Consider the following 19,749-nt stretch of genomic DNA (forward strand, 5'->3'; position numbering starts at 1 on the left):
AATATATTTCGGGAACTTTTGGATTGCACCACGTATTTCCTGGGATATAACACTGTGTGGTTTGTTGAAAGTCAACCAACGTTTCAGGGGCACATATCGCCTCCATCTTCAGGGCCAAAGAATAAGCTGAGCAAGAAACCAGCATGAAAGCAGGTGACAAGCTTGATATGTTCTGTTGAAACTTTCATTCACTTTCAGTGGACTACACAGCTTTATATCCCAGAAGACAGTACTTTTCATAACCACCACTGTGAGGGCCTCAAATCCTACTTAAAGACATAGTTTGTGAAGATCTGAATTGGCTTAGCATTGCATCCAATAGCAAGTTCTGGCTTGGATGAAACTTGAATTTTACATTCTTGTATAACCAGAATGTTATTTCAGGATTACTGCGTGTTACACATCATTGTCAGAACCCTACAGAACTTACAGAATTTATTTGTTTAAACTGGTATAATAAACACATAAGTTGCCTCACCAGAATTCACAAACATAATGGAAAATATACAAAAAAAATACAGCTTTCTTGTTTCTTTCATTTAAGTTTCCTCTTTCCTACCCTAGAAAGAATATCAGTTTTGCCAATTTACATAGCAGTCATGACTGTTATGGCATTTGCAAGTATTCTGATACAGTTTCTGGATGTAGTTCAAATTTACATTGAAATCTTTTCAATCACATCAGTAGGCTTTAATTTCTCAATCTGAGTGTTATTCATTCTTTGAAGTTTCAGCTGCTACAAACTGTAATATTGTCGCGTATCGGGCGTATAACGCGACAAATAAGTTCACGCCGTATTTTATATAGCGAATTTTATTTCACATCCGCTCTCACAATCACCCAATTTACAGATTTACGATTACTGCTATCTGCAGTATCACAATTAGTACACTCCAAATGCCAGAATACAACTGACTAGTTGCTGGCTAACTCGGCGGTAGCTCCAGGACTCACTGACTGACTCAGTACAACTCGACTCGGCGACTGTTACAGTACAACAAACGTGAATAGCCTTCGCTGCTCCCTATGTAGCCCCAATCGGACAATACGGCCACGTAATAGGCACCCTTGTTGCTAGCCACGCTGTCCGGTTACGTCACCGCTGTTGATTCGCCTTGCATAGTTACCCGGTTACGGGGCTCGGCTATCTTCGGCTCCGCTCGGCTCTCTTCGGCTCCGCTCGTGACGTCACCGCGCATGGCTGCCAGGATGCGGGGTGATTACTCGCCTATTACGCGAGCGTTACGTTACCGCTACGTGCATATGGGGAGGTAGGGGTCAACATGTCACAATATTAACAAGGAAAGCAACAATAACCTGGATGAAAATGTCTACTTCCTTCTAGAAAATAATTAAAAAAAGAAAACAATAAATGGTTGACTTAGAGACAAAATATTGTCATATACCATAAAAGAAAATGAAAGATAAGATTCTGAATTCTCACCTCCGTGACCGTCATAAACACCGAAGAAAGCAGTTCCCGGATCATCTGGCAGTGACAGAATGTGAGTGTGGGAATCCTCCATGTTGATCCTCCAACCCTGCATGCAACTTGAGCCGACTTTCAAATGCGAATTCTGACAACATGCTGACTCTTTGGCCGTGACAGGTTCAGACAAAGTTTGACCCATGACCCTGAGCACAAAATAACATTCATTACTTAAAATATTTCCTTCTATTCAATAAAAGAAGACATTTTGGCTTTTTATTTCCAAACCCAGCACATCAGAACTGATTACTTATATACAATAATGACATCACTTCTGCCAATTGTTATGAGGGTCATCCAAGGAGTAGAGACTATTAGCACATGCATGCTACTGGCTGACTTTGCCTGGGACATTGCTTTCCATCCTCCCTACAGTCTGGATCTGGCTGGAAGTGATTTTCATTTGTTCACACACCTGAATCGTATTATTTTCACTTCTACGTGGATCGAATGAAAAGTAGGAATCAATGTTCAATCTAACCCTGCTTTATTAAGACTAACATTTCATACACAAAAAGTGTTTTATATATATTCACACACATAACCAAGTAACACGTAACAATAGAGAAATTCTGTTTTTACACACATAACCGTAGTAACACATAACAATAGAGAAAATAGGAACAACACAGTCTATTATTGAAAATTGTTTACTATGATGTTGTCAACTTTAGCATTATATTTTAACATTAGAGAGTTGCCAACATAACAGTTTTTGGGTGGCATGCGCATGGAAAGCAACGAAAAAGTGAAGAAGGGTTTAATGGACAGATTTCTACGATGCAGGTATGCAGAAACTGTCACACAACACAATCTTCATGTAGAATTATGTAGAATTATGATTTTAGGTCTGTAGTAAGATGTAAAATAAAATGTTTAAAATTTATTCATTTATTTCTTTTATTCATCATACAGTCTTTACATATTGGACAACCTACACACACACAATAGCAAAATACATTTGACAGCCTTTAAAAAAAAAGTGATTGAATCCTTCCAGCTGCATTACGGCCCTGGGGACGACTCAGCCTCTAACAGAAATGAGTACCAGGAATATTCTTGGGGGTAAAGGGCGGCTGGCACGTCAGGCTGACAACCTTTCTGCCATCTGTGAGCTGATTGCCTAGAAACATCTCACAACCTTATGGGCCTATAAGGCCTGTTACAGGGATACCTTTATTTTTTACACTGATATGCAGTCTACAGTTGCACTTCTTAATATGGTTGCTACAGGTACTGCACAGGTCAAGGGAATCTCACTGGGCAGGATGTTTGTATATACTACTGAAATTTTTACTGAAAACTGGAGCAGTCCCCCCCCCCCATCCACAGGCACTCAGGATCTTGATGTCTGTTCTTTGCCCATTCATCATTTCACTGTAATTCCACTGCTCAGTCACTGTACTGCCCTCTTCTTTTGTCTTCTCTCTGTCAGGAGTGAAATACACTTTCTCTAAACTCAACTGAACTGCCAACTGACTTACTACTCTACCTCACTACCTCCATTATCAGACTACACAATCACACAGCACTCTCTCTGCTTTACATCTATAAAGCACTTTCTACTTAACTCGACAAAGACTGGGTTCCCTCAAAAAATATACACTTACTTTTTACAGGTGCAGCCCATTAGAAAGTTTCTCATGGGTTCTTAGGTGACCTCGGTCACTGGCACTCTTTGGAATGGTCTCAAACAGGGGACTTCAATGGTTTGATCAAACAAGCCGCACATGCAGGCCAGACAACACAAAAGTCCCCCAATATTCACCCTCAATTCCTATTCCACTACTAAATGAGAAACGGACCTCAATGTTATATGTACAACACTTGAGATTCTCACAGCGGCAGACACTGAGACTACACAGTATTCTGTGACATGCCATGCAGCTTATCTGCATTTCAAAGGAACATACTGCCTCCATCTTCAGGGTATCAGTAAGCGTGGTCAAGCTAAGAAATGAAAATATCATTAAGTTCAAAACCTTAAATCTTCTTGCCTGCTATCTAAAAATGTGTAGATTAAAATATATAAAATGACAATTTTTCCTCTTCTTTTGTAAGGATGTCACCTGGTCTCTCACATTAAGGGATGAACATATGTTGTCAAAGTTTGAGAACAGGATGTTGGGGATTTTCACACTGAAGATGGATTGAATAATAGTAGGCTGGAGAGAAAACAGCACACATACTGTGTGAATCATGGTCTGAAGATTTTCATTTCATTTACGTGCTTCGCACTGAAAAGTAAATAAATACCTTGGGAATTTTTGTTAGAATTAAATAGTATGGGTAGTTTCAGACCCTGCAACTTACACACAGCAATTTTGGGATATGCATATAAACGTTTATAGTTTATACTGAATATATTTATTAGTATTATTCTAGTCATTTAAGCATTTTCTGTGATATGTTCAAACTGACATTGTCTAAATTTAAACTGCATGTTTCATCAAAATTAACTTATATGACTGGAATCTATTTGATTCTACATGTTTTGTTTCTGTTTTTGTATTTGTATTTTATACTTTTTTATTTATGTACTTAGTTCTTGCTCTATTAATTTTAAGAATAATCACTGTACGGACATGTCCTATATCTCACTTGTATTGTGGATCCATGGAACGAAAAATAAATGAATGAATGAATAAAGAATCTAACTTGAAGTCTGTCAAATATTCATAGTTCCTGGATTTACTGATACAATAAGGGAACACTCAACAAATGTTTTACATAAGCGAGAACTCTTCATAGCCACGGCTGTGAGAACCTAAAACCCGAATATTATAGTTTAATGTGCATCACATGATGCAAGCTCTGTTTCCTTTTTGAAATACGAACTAAATAACTTCAAATATGACTTCATAAAACTTTTAAAACTCGTACCTCACATGCACCAATAAATGGGAGACTTGAAACCTGCTTCCAAACTGGCAACACTTTTCGGCTCAATAACGTTGACAATACATATTATTGATGATCAATCCAAATCACATATAGCTGTAAACGCAAGTCACTGATCAAGAACTCAGAAGTTACAAATATTTTCCTAAACCGGTGATCGGCAAATATTAAACCCAGACGACCCAGACCTCCATCCTTAAAAACAAATCCTAAACGAAACTACTAGTTACAGCAACGAATAAGATCCCATTAACTTCCTCAAAGCCTTCATCGGGCTTAATTTACTTTTCAAAACAAGTGTCCATACCCAATATTGTTTACTTATAAAATTACAGTTTCTCTTCCTTTAATGATACCAAAATGCTTAGCACTCGAACATCGCCGCACATTCACGTTTGTCTTCTGTACGAAAAACAAGAGTGAAGACGCAGTTTCCATCTGTCGGTCAATATTTTTGGTGGGTAATTTAAACTTCGTCGTCAGCGTTCGTAAGACAAATTTCTCCTGTAGGTGAAATATATTTTTATTCATTAACATTGCACGTTGTTAAATAAGATTATTTACGCCCTGGTGGGGTTTGAAGTATTTCTCTGACTGTAAATTTTGTAGAAAGGAGGTTCTAACATCGGTAGATTTAAAGAATTCTATCTTCTGGGATAAAATGCCATGTCCCCTGGTGAATGACAACTAACGTTTCTGAGAATCATGTTGTCTCCATCTTCAGTGTTTAAGAGTAAGACAAGCAAGAAAACGCAAGAAGCAGGCGTTCAAAGAGATACATTTCGTTCAAAAATGCATTTTGTCAGAAAATACAAAAATATTTCTCACCTATTTTAGAAAACACTGAAGGTGCACACTACATATAAGAACACTTTTCTCATTTGTTTTTATTGTGAAATGTGGTTCTTTACTCTGGAGAAAGGACATAAATGACAACTGATTTAAAATAAGCGCTCAGAAAAATAATACTTTTTGTTAAGGTGAAGTAGGTTGGAAATCTATGACATTGTATAACGAAGACTTACACGGGTCACACGGACATTCTAGGGCAGTGAAATTAAGGAGAGCATGGTGATGGAAATGTAGCTTGGCTGTGGGGAAATAAGAAATGCATGTAAAATTTTACAAAAACACTTCTTGGAAAGTGGTCACCTAGAAAACTAAGAAGAAAATGCTATGATATATTATGATGAATCTTAAAGGGTATAGGTTTTGAAGGGATGGAGTGTGCATAGATATGCCTTTGGATTATGTTCAGTCTCAGTTTATGATCTTTCAGGTCCTGCTACCAGAAAATCAGACTTTACCTTTTCAACAAATTAACCCAAAATGTGTATTTATGTGCATGAACATATCTACTGAAAATTAATTAATTATATCTTAAGTATCCGGTGGAGTAGAGTTTGGTTTCATAAAAAGCTGAGCAACTATCAGGTTCTAAAAGACTCTGTTCCACGGAATTACTTTTCTTTATTCCTTCTTTCAAAGTACATTTTTCCCTCAGTGCCAAATAATTTGAATTACTGTCAGCCTCATCAAATAAACATGTCTTTCACTTTCTTCCCGATATGGAAGCGTAGATCTGTTTGATAAGAGACATAGCTCAAAAATCATTTCAAAATCACTACAATATATTCTGAATGAGGCACTCACAGTGCTATGACAAGCACAATCTTCTTGATTGTATGTAACATGTAGTTTTGTAGAAGTTAACCAATGTTTTGGAGGAATTGCTTATGGCCTGTTTCTTGCTTGCCTTACATTGGTCCTGAAGCTGAAAGTGACACATCCCTCTGTAACCCTGGCAGACTTCGATCGAAATACAGAGAATTGCAACCAAGAAGGCTGTACTCCTCTTACTGTGATGTTTATTCACAGACCTTAGAATGTTCACATGAATGGAATATAGCCACCCAAAATAGTGAATGGTTTATCTTCATAATACAGAACCTGCAGTTCTCACATCCATTTTTTATTATGCTTGTAGCAGACTTTCACTAATTAATTTTATGGTTTATTTAATGATGCTGTAACATTTATGTAGCATCGAATGTAGCCTGTTAGGTGAATAATGAGTTGAAAACGATGTGGAAGGTAATGGTCATGGCCTAATTTGAGGTAATACTCTGTCATATACATGGAACGCCTGGTGAAACCATATTTGCAATCACATGGTAATCAATTTATTTAATTATATCAATTATATTTAATCTGTCACTAAGTTCTGGCATTTTTCCAAATCAAATGAAGATTGCAAAAGTTTGACCTATTTTTAAGAAAGGTCATAAACAAAATATTGCAAATTACAGACCAATCTCAATTTTGTCTGTTTCTTCAAAAGTTCTTGAAACACTGATGTACAATAGGGTTGTAAATTTCTTAAATAGATTCGATCTGATATCAAATTCTCAAAATGGTTTTAGAAAAAATAAATCCCCATTTATGGCAATTCAAACTTTTATTGAAGAAATTCAGAAAACACTAGATAATAAACAACTGGCCTTTGGTATATTTCTGGATCTATCAAATGCTTTTGATGTTATTAATCAGAACTTGCTGCTTGCAAAGTTGGAACTGTATGGACTGAGAGGAATATCTCATGCATGGATGAGATCGTATCTTACGGATAGATTACAGTTTGTTGAAATTCACTATATGGATCAAAAGACTTCTAAAATGAAGACAGTTACCTCATCCCTTAAAGCAATTAAATATGGTGTACCTCAAGGCTCTGTTTTGGGACCCCTTTTATTCCTATTATTTATAAATGATCTGCCCCAAGTTATACATAATGCAGAGGTAGTACTATTTGCTGATGACACAAATATATTGATTACTGGAAAAAATATTTTATCATTAAATGAAAAAATTCAAAATGTAAAGAATCAAGTAGAAAAATGTTTTTATGAAAATCGTTTAATAATAAACATGGATAAGTCAAAGGTATTATTTTTTCATGGAATTAGATCTATTCCAAGTACCAAACCCCTTTTCTATATAAATAATAAGTAGGTGGTTTGTTCAGTGGATGTAAAATTTTTGGGTATTTGAATTACTGAAGATTTAAGTTGGGCAACCCACACCCAATATGTGTGTCAAAAAACTTAGCAAGACTACCTATTTGATAAAATCCCTATGGGACTCAAGTGAGCCAAACTGCTTTAAGAAGTGTGTATCTTGCAAAATTTCAGTCCGTGTTGAAATACGGTATTATTTTTTGGGGTGGGGTGAAAAAGGACTCTGAAACTCATTCATTCATTCATTCATTTCATTTCTGTTAATCCAGGCTGGTACAACCGCTGGATATAGAGGAAGTAAAAAAACATGCAGTCATAAAAAGATTTTGTCAAAATTAAATATACAAAATTGTAAGATTAACAAGCAAATATAAATATTACAAGGTAACAATTTAAAAAGTTATAAATATAGATCATATTTTGAATTAATAAACAGATAAAACAATTCAAATTATCTAACTTCATACATAAAAAGTTATCCACTATATAAAATGAAATGAAATTTGAATACCATATTAGCGCATCTATTACCGCACTCAAGTCATGGAGAGTTCAATCATTTTATAAAAGTGTGCTAATTAATAGAGGTACGACCACAAAACTACTTGAGCATAAAATAACTCTATTTATACTGCAGAAAAAATGTGTAAGGGTGATAAAAGGTGTTAAAAATAGAGTTTCTTGTAGAAATTTGTTTCATGAATTAAAGATTTTAACTGCTACTTCCTTATATATTTTTGAGATTTTTGAGACCCTGCTGTTCATGGCTATAACACTATTCATAAACACAATTTGTATGCACAATTTTGTAATACTGAGCGTAGCAAGAGAGGGGTGATTAGTATGGGAACCAAAATATTTAATGGCCTTCCAACTGAATTAAAGAATGTAATAAATTTTAATGTTTTTAAGAAGAAACTTAAGAATAATTTGTTGTGTAATGTCTTCTATTCTCTTCAAGAATTTTTTAATAACTGTTGACATAGACTGCTTGTTGATAAATCTGTCTGTATATTTTTATGCCTTTTTTGGAGTATTTATTATTATTATTATTAATTGTTGATGTAAACTGCTTGTTAATAAACCTGTCTATATGTTTAAAATATTTATTCTTATGTCTTTTTTTGGAGTATTTATTATTCTAAATTAAGTTAAAAATGTATTTTGAAATGTATTGTTGTATTATAGCGATGAATCACTGTGTGATTGTTATGTTATTTTTGATGTGAGGTTGTTGATATTTGACATGTCCAATTGTAATTCTCTACAGCTATGGATGAAATAAATAATAATAATAATAATAATAATAATAATAATAATAATAATAACAATAATAATAATAATAATGTCCTGGTCAAGATTTGAACAGGCACTACCGAATACAAGTCAAAAAGTGTTGTTATACAACAACATACATGTATATCCCATTCCATCCATCCAACAATTCTGACTTAACTCTTTTCTAATGAAACACGGACATATAAGTAAATAACGCTGGATTTGAAGCTTGCATATAATATTCATAAATTACAATATTATAACTATACGATGTTTAAGTCAAATTAAATATCTCTGTGATAATTTTGCTGTATTTCACTGTGAGAGAAATTAGTTCGATTAGCTGTAATCTGAGTTTCCAGCTACGTTTCCTCCTTTTGAAGTTTCAGTACGGGGTCTGAAGCCATGATGCGTGCCAATGCGGGCATTGGCGAACGGCGAACGCTGCGTTTTTTTGGTGTGTGAATTGTGATGGCAGCACCTTTGAAAGGATGGAGATATGTAGCATTTATAAGCGGAATTGTAGGTTTTATAGGAGTTGCTTTATACCCAATTATAATATATCCTTTACAAAATATAGAAACATACAGTAAGTAAATTTTATTTCGCTGATGTTTGATATACCGAACAAAGATTCCAATGTATGAAACAATGTTTATGGACGTTATACCGGCACTCCTAACCTCACACCTAGTTCAGATTGTATTTAAAGTTAAAATATATAACAGCATTGTAATCTACAAAATTTTCCTAAACTGTAGCCTGTTCGAATTAGTATATAATTTACGATGCTGTTACGGAAACTGTTCTCTGATTGTCATATGGAAGTATAGTAATATTGTGACTTCTCGAACTCTTGAACATTAACAGATCTTCCTCTGTTAACATCACGAAATATATAAGCCGACACAATTATAAGCACAGGAGAACCGAATTCTAAATTTCAAATACATTTTCAGCCCTACTTGGGCTGGGCTTTTATCAGGAGGAAAAAGAACCATCCCATCTATTCCGCAAAGTACCGAAGTCCTGGGTGTCTCCTTTTTTTACTGAGGAATCTGGTCTCTTACTCTCAGAAATGCTTTAAAATAATGTGCTCAGTTAAATATTTGTTCTGAAAGATGCAGTGGGAAATTTATGACATTACATTATATATATATAAAATAGAAATCACAATCATGATGATGCTGGCTGGGCTGTGTGGAAGCAAGAAATTCGTGTAAAATATGGTGAGGCAATGTATTAGAAAGTATCACATGGAAAATAAAAAAAAAGTAGATTTGTCTTGGATGAATCAGAAGGAATCAGCTGTGAGAGTGGGGGGATAGCATTGTCTTCGGATTGCTGTTTAATTCCAGTCAGTGATCATCAGGGTTCTGCTACCAAACAGACTTCACCTTTCCAACAGATTAACCATGAATATCCTTTATAAGCTGGCACATATTTGCTGAAAATTTGTTAAATCTTGTCAGTGCGGTGGAGTTCAGGCTGGGTCATGTATACACAAATTTTAAGACTGTGTATAATTTTGTATTTCAGAGAATATCCAAGCCAAGAATCGAGCAGACATCATTCAGGAGGATGTTCAGCCTGGCAGTAAGTTCATATATACAGATGTGGCAGTAATATAGTTTGTTGAGTGATTCTCTCTAATTTACTACAGAGCCTTCAACATAATATGAATTATGTGGTTTAACATGAAGGTTGCTATTTATATATGTTCTATTAAAATATATTTTTCTTTTCCAGATATGAAAGTTTGGACGGATCCATTTGATAGGAAAATTTAGATTCAGCTCTGAAATCACCAAAAAAAAACTATACAGTAGTCAGGATGAGTGTATGTACATGTCTGAAAAACATTTGTAAATAAAATTATTCCAATATATTTCATACATAAACAGAGGAGGAAGTCTAACTTAGCAAACAGAAAAAAAAAGTGTGTAATTTGTTCTGACATATAGTGTACACGTTTCATATATGATAAAATGCAGATTATGATAACCTGTGCAATCCCATTTTACATCCATCATTCTGGATAATTCAATCTAATAAGGGGAGAGGGTCAGTTTTTCTGAAAAGTGTCACCAATAAAATAAAAATGAATAAAAGGTCTGAAGTTGCTGACAGCTTCATAATACCAAAAATTTGAATATTACACATGAGATTAAAAGTTTTCATGGTGGTTCTGAGACATGACACTGTGAAGTCTGCTAGATTGTTACCAGTGTTTCAGAAAAATCTGAAGGAAGGAACATTAGATATGATTATAAAAGTACACAGTATCACAACCCAGAATGGGGTAACCTTCACCCTGTTCCAGCAGGCACTAACTGTCATCTGGTAACTGAGGATTTAAATATCTCACTACTGTGGCACCAGTAACATTGTAGCTGTCACATTCATTCATTAGCTGTTGTACATGGGTGTACTTGACATGCAATTATGGACATTTGTGATTCTGCAATTACATAACTAATTTATGTATGACTACACGTACAACCAAGAATTAAAACTGTCTCTATTTCTCCATTTGTAGAACAATGTTAAAAGAGGAAGTCATGCCCACAAACCCATGAATAATGATGGTAAAAAGGGTGATGGAAAAATATAACAGTTCAGAAAGAAACATTGAGAATGCTTTCATTATATTTTTTGTTCTCTTTTTTTCTTTTCTTTTGTAGAACATTTAAATATAAACAGATGTAGTTCTCTTACAAAACACACAACATAACAAACATGTACACACAACAAATACATTGCAACAGAGCTAGAACCTTGTGCAAATTATCGTTGTTATTCCAAACATTTGACTTCTTGCTACAAGACATTAAATCACAATACGGATCACAAGTAAAAAAATAAGACAATGCTCTTCTGGTACTTCCCCACACAACAATGACTGGTTTTGCCACAGCCTCTGGCAATAAAATAAGAAATGTTTATATATACAAACACACAATACAAAATGTTTACAAAATTAGTAAATTATGAACGACTACAAATTTGTTTTCATTACTGTTGGCAATAATGCATAATCTTGAATGCTCAGTTAAAATGCAATATGATCAGTATTTTCCAGTTATTGTTTATTGCACAAGTAGACTTTTTAAAATATCAGTTAATGTGTAAAAATTTACAGTCTGTGTGGCTTAGATATATTTTTCAGGAACCGGCATAAAAAGGGTTCAACAAACGTGTTTCTTGATTAATAGACTATGGTCATGCAGTTTCATTAGCGCTTCAAAGTGACACTGACTTGCCTTACACAGGCAGATGTCAGATTCCCGTGTCTAACACGTTTTGAAATTCCATAATTTTATTTTATTTACTTCCTGTAAGAGGAATCTATAGTTAATCGGTTAACTACAATAAAATTTTCAAAGATAACGCTGAAAATAAGAAGTAGCAATGCACTGAATAACAGAGTATATTTATCTTCCTGCGATATTCCCACTTCAACATGAGTCATTTAACAGAGTTCATAACAAATGCTCCACATATAGGGTTATTACAAATGATCTTTACACTTTTGCAATTGTACTTTGAATAACGTCAGCTACCCACACTAATGAAAGCTTTTGGACACAGTGAACAACATTCAATGCTTGTAATTCACAGCCCACTAGATGGACTAGATGGACTGCAGTGGCAGTAGCAGAGGACGGAAATGCAGGAACTTAAGGTGATTCCACTGCTTGAACAAGACCTCGGAGCCTTTATGATCTTGACATTACAATGCACCTTCCCATTTACATTACAGTGTGCCAGATTATCTCAGTGGGACAAGATGTGGTAGAAATAAGCCTATGGAGTGACCTCCCACTTCTCCAGACTTCACTCTGCCTGCAAATATCATTGAACTCAGAATTTCAGGTACACAAGAACCAGTTGATATTAAAACGTTACACAACACGTGAAGTGAGATATCATCCTTTTGATGTGCGTAGTGACCAATGATTCTCATGTTCAAAAGAGATAATAACAACTCTGAATGTTGTTCACAATGTCCCAAAATTTTCATTAATGGGAGGCCACTTAGGTTACTTAAAATACATTTTCAGAAGTTGAAAGATCATCTGTATACCTCATTCAATTTCTTGCTCCAAAATGAATACAGGAAAAAATACCATATCAGCCCAATGGTATTTAAATGTTAACATGGCCTTTGGGTTGAAGGATGAGTCCCCAAACTGGTCCATATTCACACACTTTCAGATGTATAGCAGTGTGAAGAATATTTTTAATCTTTTTTTTAACATAGCAGCCTGGATGCATTTAGAGATACCCTTTATGCAACAAGAAGAAAGCTGCTGTATACATTATGCCTAAAATTGACGATGAAATAGAATGGAAGACTACTAGAACTGGACTGATGATATATTTTATTTTCTCCTTCACATGTACACATCTGAAGTACATTACAGTTATAATGGCAAAATTTAAATAAAAAAAAAGTGCAATATGACAGGCAAGATACAAATTATGGAAATTTTAATGAAGATGGATTAATCATGATTCTTGGATCATAACTTATAAGACAAGCATGGCATTTCAGGAGTTACTGGAGAGAAATTTTGATATCAAATGTCAAGTCTGAAATGGTATTAAGATTACCCATCTGAAATCCCAACCTGGAACCGGTATGGCTTCTTAAATTCTCTGTTGTAGCCTGGTCCTATAAATAATTGGCTTTTTGCATCATCCATTATGGCCCCACACTGAACTTTGTATGGCTATTTAAATTCTGCATTCCAGTCCTAATTTGGACTCTGGCCTTTTAAAGTTCTTCATTTCTATTGGAAAAAACACCATGATTTTTCTGCAGAAATATGATTCAGCCTAGTGGGACTGAATGGCATAAAAAGAATTGGACCTTAGAGGGTTAAATAGACAGTTTCGAACATCCATCCAACTGACAGGCCATGTTTAACCGCTAATTTCAATTTCCTGGAAATTCTGGTGGTGTTACAGCAAGTATGGCTTCAGTGTTGCCAGTACGTTGCCATTTTCTTGCAAGCACAGAAGCACCTGATAAACAATAAAAAAACAAATATTAATCTACATAAAGGAAATAAAAAAGTGAAGAACACAACACAGTAGGGAACTATCATCTCATATCTTAACTATTCATTATTTCGCTATCCAATTCACTCTATCTTAAATAATTGTAAACATTTATTTTAATCTATCTCCAAGTTTCTTCAGTTGTCTCCTACTACTCACTATTCTACCAGTGCTTCACACTAATCTACTGCTGCCCCCTAACCAGGCACCACTATATCACATCCTTTGAGCTCCATCTCTGACCCAGCAGTCCAGTTACAGAATATGGAAATAAAGTTTATAAGTCAGGAAGTCCTTGAAATAGTGTACAGCATCCATTTTCCTTCAGTTGCCTCAGTTAATATGGTGAGGCTACCAAGAATTACAAATTAATAATTATAATACAGTATGAGCCAAAAATTTCAGTACTGAAACTAGCACATCTCGAACACGCATGTGTGTTTGTCAACGGGGCACAGCTCCAGCCACATGTGTTCCCGGTAGTGAAAAGGAAGTTGTGTTGTGCAGTTGTTGTTGGAAATGGATCTCTAAACAGAGGAAAAAGCATTCATAGTAGAGTATTATTTCTGCTCATATGGAAGTGGTCGCCAGACAACTCGCTTCCTTGGTTTTCTGTGGTAGATGTTATTGTCCAGAAACCGCTACATAGTACATATGTGACGATATGGTGTGCCGTCTCAGCACACGGTATATCAGGTCTCTATTTCATTGAGGATGAGGAAGACAATGCTCTTACCATCACCCAAAAACGCTGACATGGTGATTGGACCATTTCTTCAGGATTTGAGAAGGTTCTGTTGTGCAAGGGGCCTTCACATGAATAGACAGTGGTATCAATAGGACGTCTTTTCATTTCAGTACTATATATTTTGGCGTATACTGTATTTTCAAATCCATTTCTATATTTAATTTCCTAAAATAACTTTTAACTTTCACTCTACTGTCATACTTGAAATTGTTAACATATACAAAACTGACTCACAGGGATTATGTAGGCTGTTTATCACCTAACTCCATGGAAAACATCACATTGGTTCACTAGTTATCAACACAAAAACACAAAGCTAAATATGTTTTCTTGTTGTCATGTTTTATGGGGGAAAAATTACTTTAACAAAATATATTTTTTGAACATTATTAGCAGACAAAATTTCAGACTCTCAAAGTACTTAACACCAGTGTCTCACCTACCTAAAAGGTTCATGTGGCCATCATCTTGATATAAAACACAACAGCAATAATGACACAAAAATCATTTCAGTTGTTTGCTGATATGTATCAGCTTGGTTTTCAGTCCCCTATTGTCTAATGTACTTTCTATTGGAAATGGCCATGACAGGTTTCAATGTCATCACAAATAATACAGATGAACTTAATTGCTTGTAAAGATACCTTAATCTAGTTTGTGTTAAATACAGTTTGTGGCACGAACTCTTCAGTATTCATCATCGTCACAGACATCAAGGTACACATCAAATGATTCTCGACTGCAGTTTCCTTCTTGACTGAACACATATTTGTGAAACGTTCCATCCAGACAAATCGCTGAAATAGTACACAAATGAATATAGTGGAACACCAAATAATTTTCCTTTGGTGCACAGTAGGTCTAAACACCAATTAAATACAGTCCCCAGGCAGACATCATAGAAATGTAACAGTAGGCTTGTTAGTAAAACATTAAACAGAGATTTTTTTTTTATTGCTAGTGGGGTGTGACTAAGTCCCTTGTACTGCGGCCACTTCTGGCCTAATGTTCAGCCACAGATGATAGGTGAGGGTGATTGTGGAGCAATTGGTGGAATGAAGATTGGCAGGGGAAACTGAAGTACTTGGAGAAAACTGCCCCAGCACCACTTTGTCCACCACAAATCCCACTTGACCAGACCCGGGATCGAACCTGGGCCGCCACGGTGGGAAGCCAGTGACTAACTGCTTGAGCTATAGCGCAGCCCACTAAACAGAGATAGCTTAATGTTCTGCACATGGTTGGATGTGTTATGAAACATCAGGAGGACATTTTGAGACTTAAAATCAGCGCTGCACTACAGCAAATGCAAACTATACATTGCAACGCCATAGTCAGTTAGTTTGAAGTATTGTATATTTTGCTGAGCAAGTTGGCTCAGGTAATAGCACTTCTGATTTTTGTTCAGGAGCCTGCCAATTCGATTCGTGGCCAGGATACTGACTATATTGACTGAAGGTTTTTATGGGTTTCCTCAGTCTCTCCAGGGAAATGCTTGGATAGTATTTAGATTAGGCCACAACTGGTTCCTTTGACATTTTTTCAAATTCATTACTCATTAATCATCATATTATTCTATGCTATAATATGAGTTACTGATATTGTCATTAAATAAAGCATAATAATAAATTAAATAGGAATACCAGTAGGTACGACTCATGATTGCACTAACATAATGTAGCATGAAATGGAGCAAACAATATATGTGTGTTATCCTAAGTAAAAATCTCCCATTAGATCCCTTTCCCAGCTCTAAAAAATATACTGATTTTCTCACTGATAATATTTTTGTTAACATAATATATACTCTTCTTGAAACTTCTTTTGTTGTCTGCTAATCAAGACTAGTTCTTTCTAACGGGCGCAAGTGAGTATGAAACTTTCCTCCCTTACACCTGATAATGTAAACATCCAGTTTCCAAAACACTGTATCTGAAAAGAAATTCAAGATGATAGATAACATAAGAAGTAAAGGTCATGTTTATTGTAACACACGGATTTTTTTCAATTGACCTAATCCTTCCGGCCGCACTATGGCCCTGGGGTTCACTCAGCCTCTAACAAAAATGAGTACCAGGAATTAAATAAATAATTTTCCTGGGGAGTAAAGCGCGGCCGGCGCGTAGGGCTGACAACCTTACCGCCAGCTTTGAGCCGATTGTCTAGATAGTGTGGGACCCTTAACGTCTCACAACCCTATGGGCCTTCATGGCCTGTTACAGGGATAGCTTTAGTTTACTTTACTTACTTACATTGTCAGAAATATCATTTATACCTAAAATTGCAGTTGTTTAAACATCTTACCTATGACAGCATTTCCTGACCCAAATGCACATATACAGGCACATTCAGGAGGCACGGTGAAATTGGCTAAGGCCCACTGAGACTCTACATAATTGCCCAAGATACCACTCATTCTGGAAAACCTACATAACAGAAAATACTCCTTTTCTGGAACTGATTTCATAATATAGTGACAAACGTATCAGCAGATCAAAACAAAGATGGCAAATTGTTATTCTTTTCAGAATTACTGGGGTTTCAGACTTTGTCCATTGTCCAGTATTCTAGAAACTGGACAAAACGTTTCAGAAACAGATTCAGTTTCCGAAACATTGTGATTTCTAGTTCTTAGAATACTGGACAATGGACAAAGTCCAAAAAACCTAGTAATTTTGAGTGTTATACATCAGAACCCTTTAAAATCTACTTTTATTCTTTAATTTATTTTCTGTGAAAACTTCAAACGTATATGATAAAATGTTATCACTTACAATTAGTCTGGATACAAGCTTGCCTGAAGCACAAGGGATGATACAGAAATATGGATGCATATGATCATTTTGTAGTACTGTATATAGTGAGTTGTAACTGTTAACTAACCCATCACTTTACCATAGGTAATTATTAAAAATACTTCAAGAATAATTAAATGAATTCTGCATTACTTACGTGGATCTTCGATTTAAGTGAGTGTCCTTCAGAGCAAATATGTGTATTGTTCCTTTGTCACTTGAGCAACACAGGAAGTCGGAACTCATGCTGAAGTTTATGCTGTCAACAAGGAAACTTAAATAAAACTAGGCAGAGTCAACATACATACACATCCGTTTGCTAACTAACTCCACGGAGCAGGGTCCTTCATGAGAAGCTAAGATTTACTTAGCTAGTCAAATTCCATGCATTTTATTGAATCTGAAGATTCATTACTGTGTTCACAAGAGTACAGCTTGGTCCCTATCTCAAGCCAGATGAATCCAATCTACACACTCCCATCCTCTTTCTTTAAGATCCATTTTAATATTATCCTCTCATCAATGCCTATTCTTTAAAGTGTCTCCTTCAGGTTTTCCAATAGAAACGTATGTACTTCTCTAATATTTGTGTTACATGCCTTGCCCATCTCATCCTCCTTGATTTATCTGATGTAATAATATTTGGTGAGCGACGCAAGTTACAAAATTCATCATCATGCAGTTTTCAGACACTCTGCATCTATATCCTTCCCTTAATGTGAGAGACCAAGTTTCATACCCACACAAAACTACATGAAAAATTACAATTGTGTACTTAATCTCTTATGTTCTTAGACAGCAGGTGATAATTCATAAGATTTTGAACTGAATGGTAGCAGGCATTCCAAGAATTTAGTCTGACCTTAATTTCTTTACAGATTTTTTTTTTTTTGCTGTCATTAACAAATATTTTAACTTTTCTGCATTTTCAAAGGATCTAGTTTAGGTTATGGCCTTTGTCCTGCACTCTAATGATAAGACATGGATATTTACCTATTTTCATTGCATCTGTTTATTTAAGAATAAAATTATCGTCACTATCAAATTACCTCACTTTTGTAGTGAGACACTTTGACTTTTCTAAATGACATACACAGGAGGGCTCACCAATATAGGGTGGCAGGATCTGAACCCCTCCTTAGCTCAACCAGCTGAACTCTCTTTGATGTGTCCCAGACTCGTATCAAAGTGCCTTTAGAGGAAGCTGTTGCTACCATGGTGCCCTGCTGATTTATGGCCAGGCATGCTAGTTCACCCCGGTGAGCATTGATTGTGACAGGGGCACTTGACATGCCAACTTCGGTGTTGGCCAAGTCCTGGGTAAAGTAAACAGTATTACTGTCTATACTAAGAAATGTTACAATGAAATCCTATTTGATGTATCTATGGTAATCAAGGGTCTTGAATGTAAAAACTGGACAAAAATCTTGACCTCCATGCTGTTTGTAATTTTCAAATAGTTTTGTAAGTCTGTTTCTATGCATTCCACTGGCTTGCTGAATCCAGTTGGTTTCATGTTGCAATATGACATTGCTAGGCAATGGCCAGTAAACATGTTAATGATACCCAGTCCAGTGGAGCAATGAGCTGTGAGAGAGTTGCCAGCAGATAATGAAGTTAATGGAAGCAGAGAATTATCTATTATTGGGAGCCGATTCCAGGCAATGGCTAATGAAGACATAGAAGACTCAGTGTTTGCTGTAGTGAGAAGCAGAGTGTGTGAAATAGTGAGAGCATATGATTATTTGTAGTTAAGATTTACGAGTCCAATAAATCTGATGACCAATCCAAACCCCCACCCCCCCATCTACTGTAACACGTAACAATATTTAAAAATTCTATCCTATATTGGTTCTGATTTTTATCATTTAATAGTTCTTCATTTCTTTTGTGATCCACTAAAAAGTACTTTGCAATTCATCCCATCAACAACTGTAACATTACAATACATGTGCAATATTTATTATAAACCTGACTGGTATGGTAAAGTTGTGCCTGTGCTTAATTAGGCACCATGTCATGAACACAAATTGGGGTCTCGAGACTTAGCTCCATGGGAGATGAGTGCTTAGCTTCATGCCCCAACCTCTTTATCTCATGTACCCACTGAGTTGAGGCTAGGTAAACCCCACAGCCAGTTGCCCCACAATACTAGAGAAAAGGGAAATATTTCTGCCCCTGACAGGACTCAAACCCCAACTTCCATCTGTTTAGTCACCATAAGTACAAAATAAGCTATCCTGGATCCTAAAATAGACTGGACTGGCAACTAATCCTACAGAACTGTAGAAAGTGCCTAATATGTAGGTTATTCAATAATTTGGGGGGGGGCAGGCATAAATTGCAAAAATTATACTACAACAAGTGATTTGTAATTAATTTAAATGGTTTTTGCAACTGTTCATATTCAGTTGACTGAAGAAAATTATGACGAGAGAGAGAGAGAGAGAGAGA

The 19,749-nt window shown here is 35.7% G+C and overlaps 2 protein-coding genes across 5 annotated transcripts in view; both read right to left on the reverse strand.

The window, feature by feature from the left end:
- Positions 1-9,157, reverse strand: part of LOC111874181 (probable protein phosphatase 2C T23F11.1) — an 18,953-nt gene extending 9,796 nt beyond the window's left edge. Inside the window, exons 1-3 of one of the 4 annotated variants that reach the window (XM_023869462.1) lie at positions 4,698-4,782; positions 4,373-4,486; positions 1,445-1,635 (exon numbers count right to left, since the gene is read on the reverse strand). In XM_023869462.1, coding sequence (XP_023725230.1) covers positions 1,445-1,631 — 187 coding nt within the window. In that variant the 5' untranslated portion in view covers positions 1,632-1,635; positions 4,373-4,486; positions 4,698-4,782. Of the gene's footprint in view, positions 1-1,444; positions 1,636-4,372; positions 4,786-8,822 lie in introns of those variants that run through there. The other 3 variants (XM_033755345.1, XM_023869461.2, XM_023869463.1) reach the window with 3 other exon arrangements.
- Positions 9,158-11,316: 2,159 nt separating this feature from the next.
- The window catches only part of LOC111874175 (WD repeat domain phosphoinositide-interacting protein 4), a 15,627-nt gene continuing 7,194 nt past the window's right edge, over positions 11,317-19,749 (reverse strand). The window contains exons 5-9 of the mRNA XM_023869447.2: positions 18,403-18,611; positions 17,453-17,554; positions 16,805-16,926; positions 15,145-15,297; positions 11,317-13,716 (exon numbers count right to left, since the gene is read on the reverse strand). Coding sequence (XP_023725215.1) covers positions 15,188-15,297; positions 16,805-16,926; positions 17,453-17,554; positions 18,403-18,611 — 543 coding nt within the window. The 3' untranslated portion in view covers positions 11,317-13,716; positions 15,145-15,187. The remainder of the gene's footprint in view (positions 13,717-15,144; positions 15,298-16,804; positions 16,927-17,452; positions 17,555-18,402; positions 18,612-19,749) is intronic.

Source organism: Cryptotermes secundus, unplaced genomic scaffold, assembly GCF_002891405.2.
Source record: "Cryptotermes secundus unplaced genomic scaffold, Csec_1.0 scaffold26, whole genome shotgun sequence".
NCBI lineage: Eukaryota > Metazoa > Arthropoda > Insecta > Blattodea > Kalotermitidae > Cryptotermes > Cryptotermes secundus.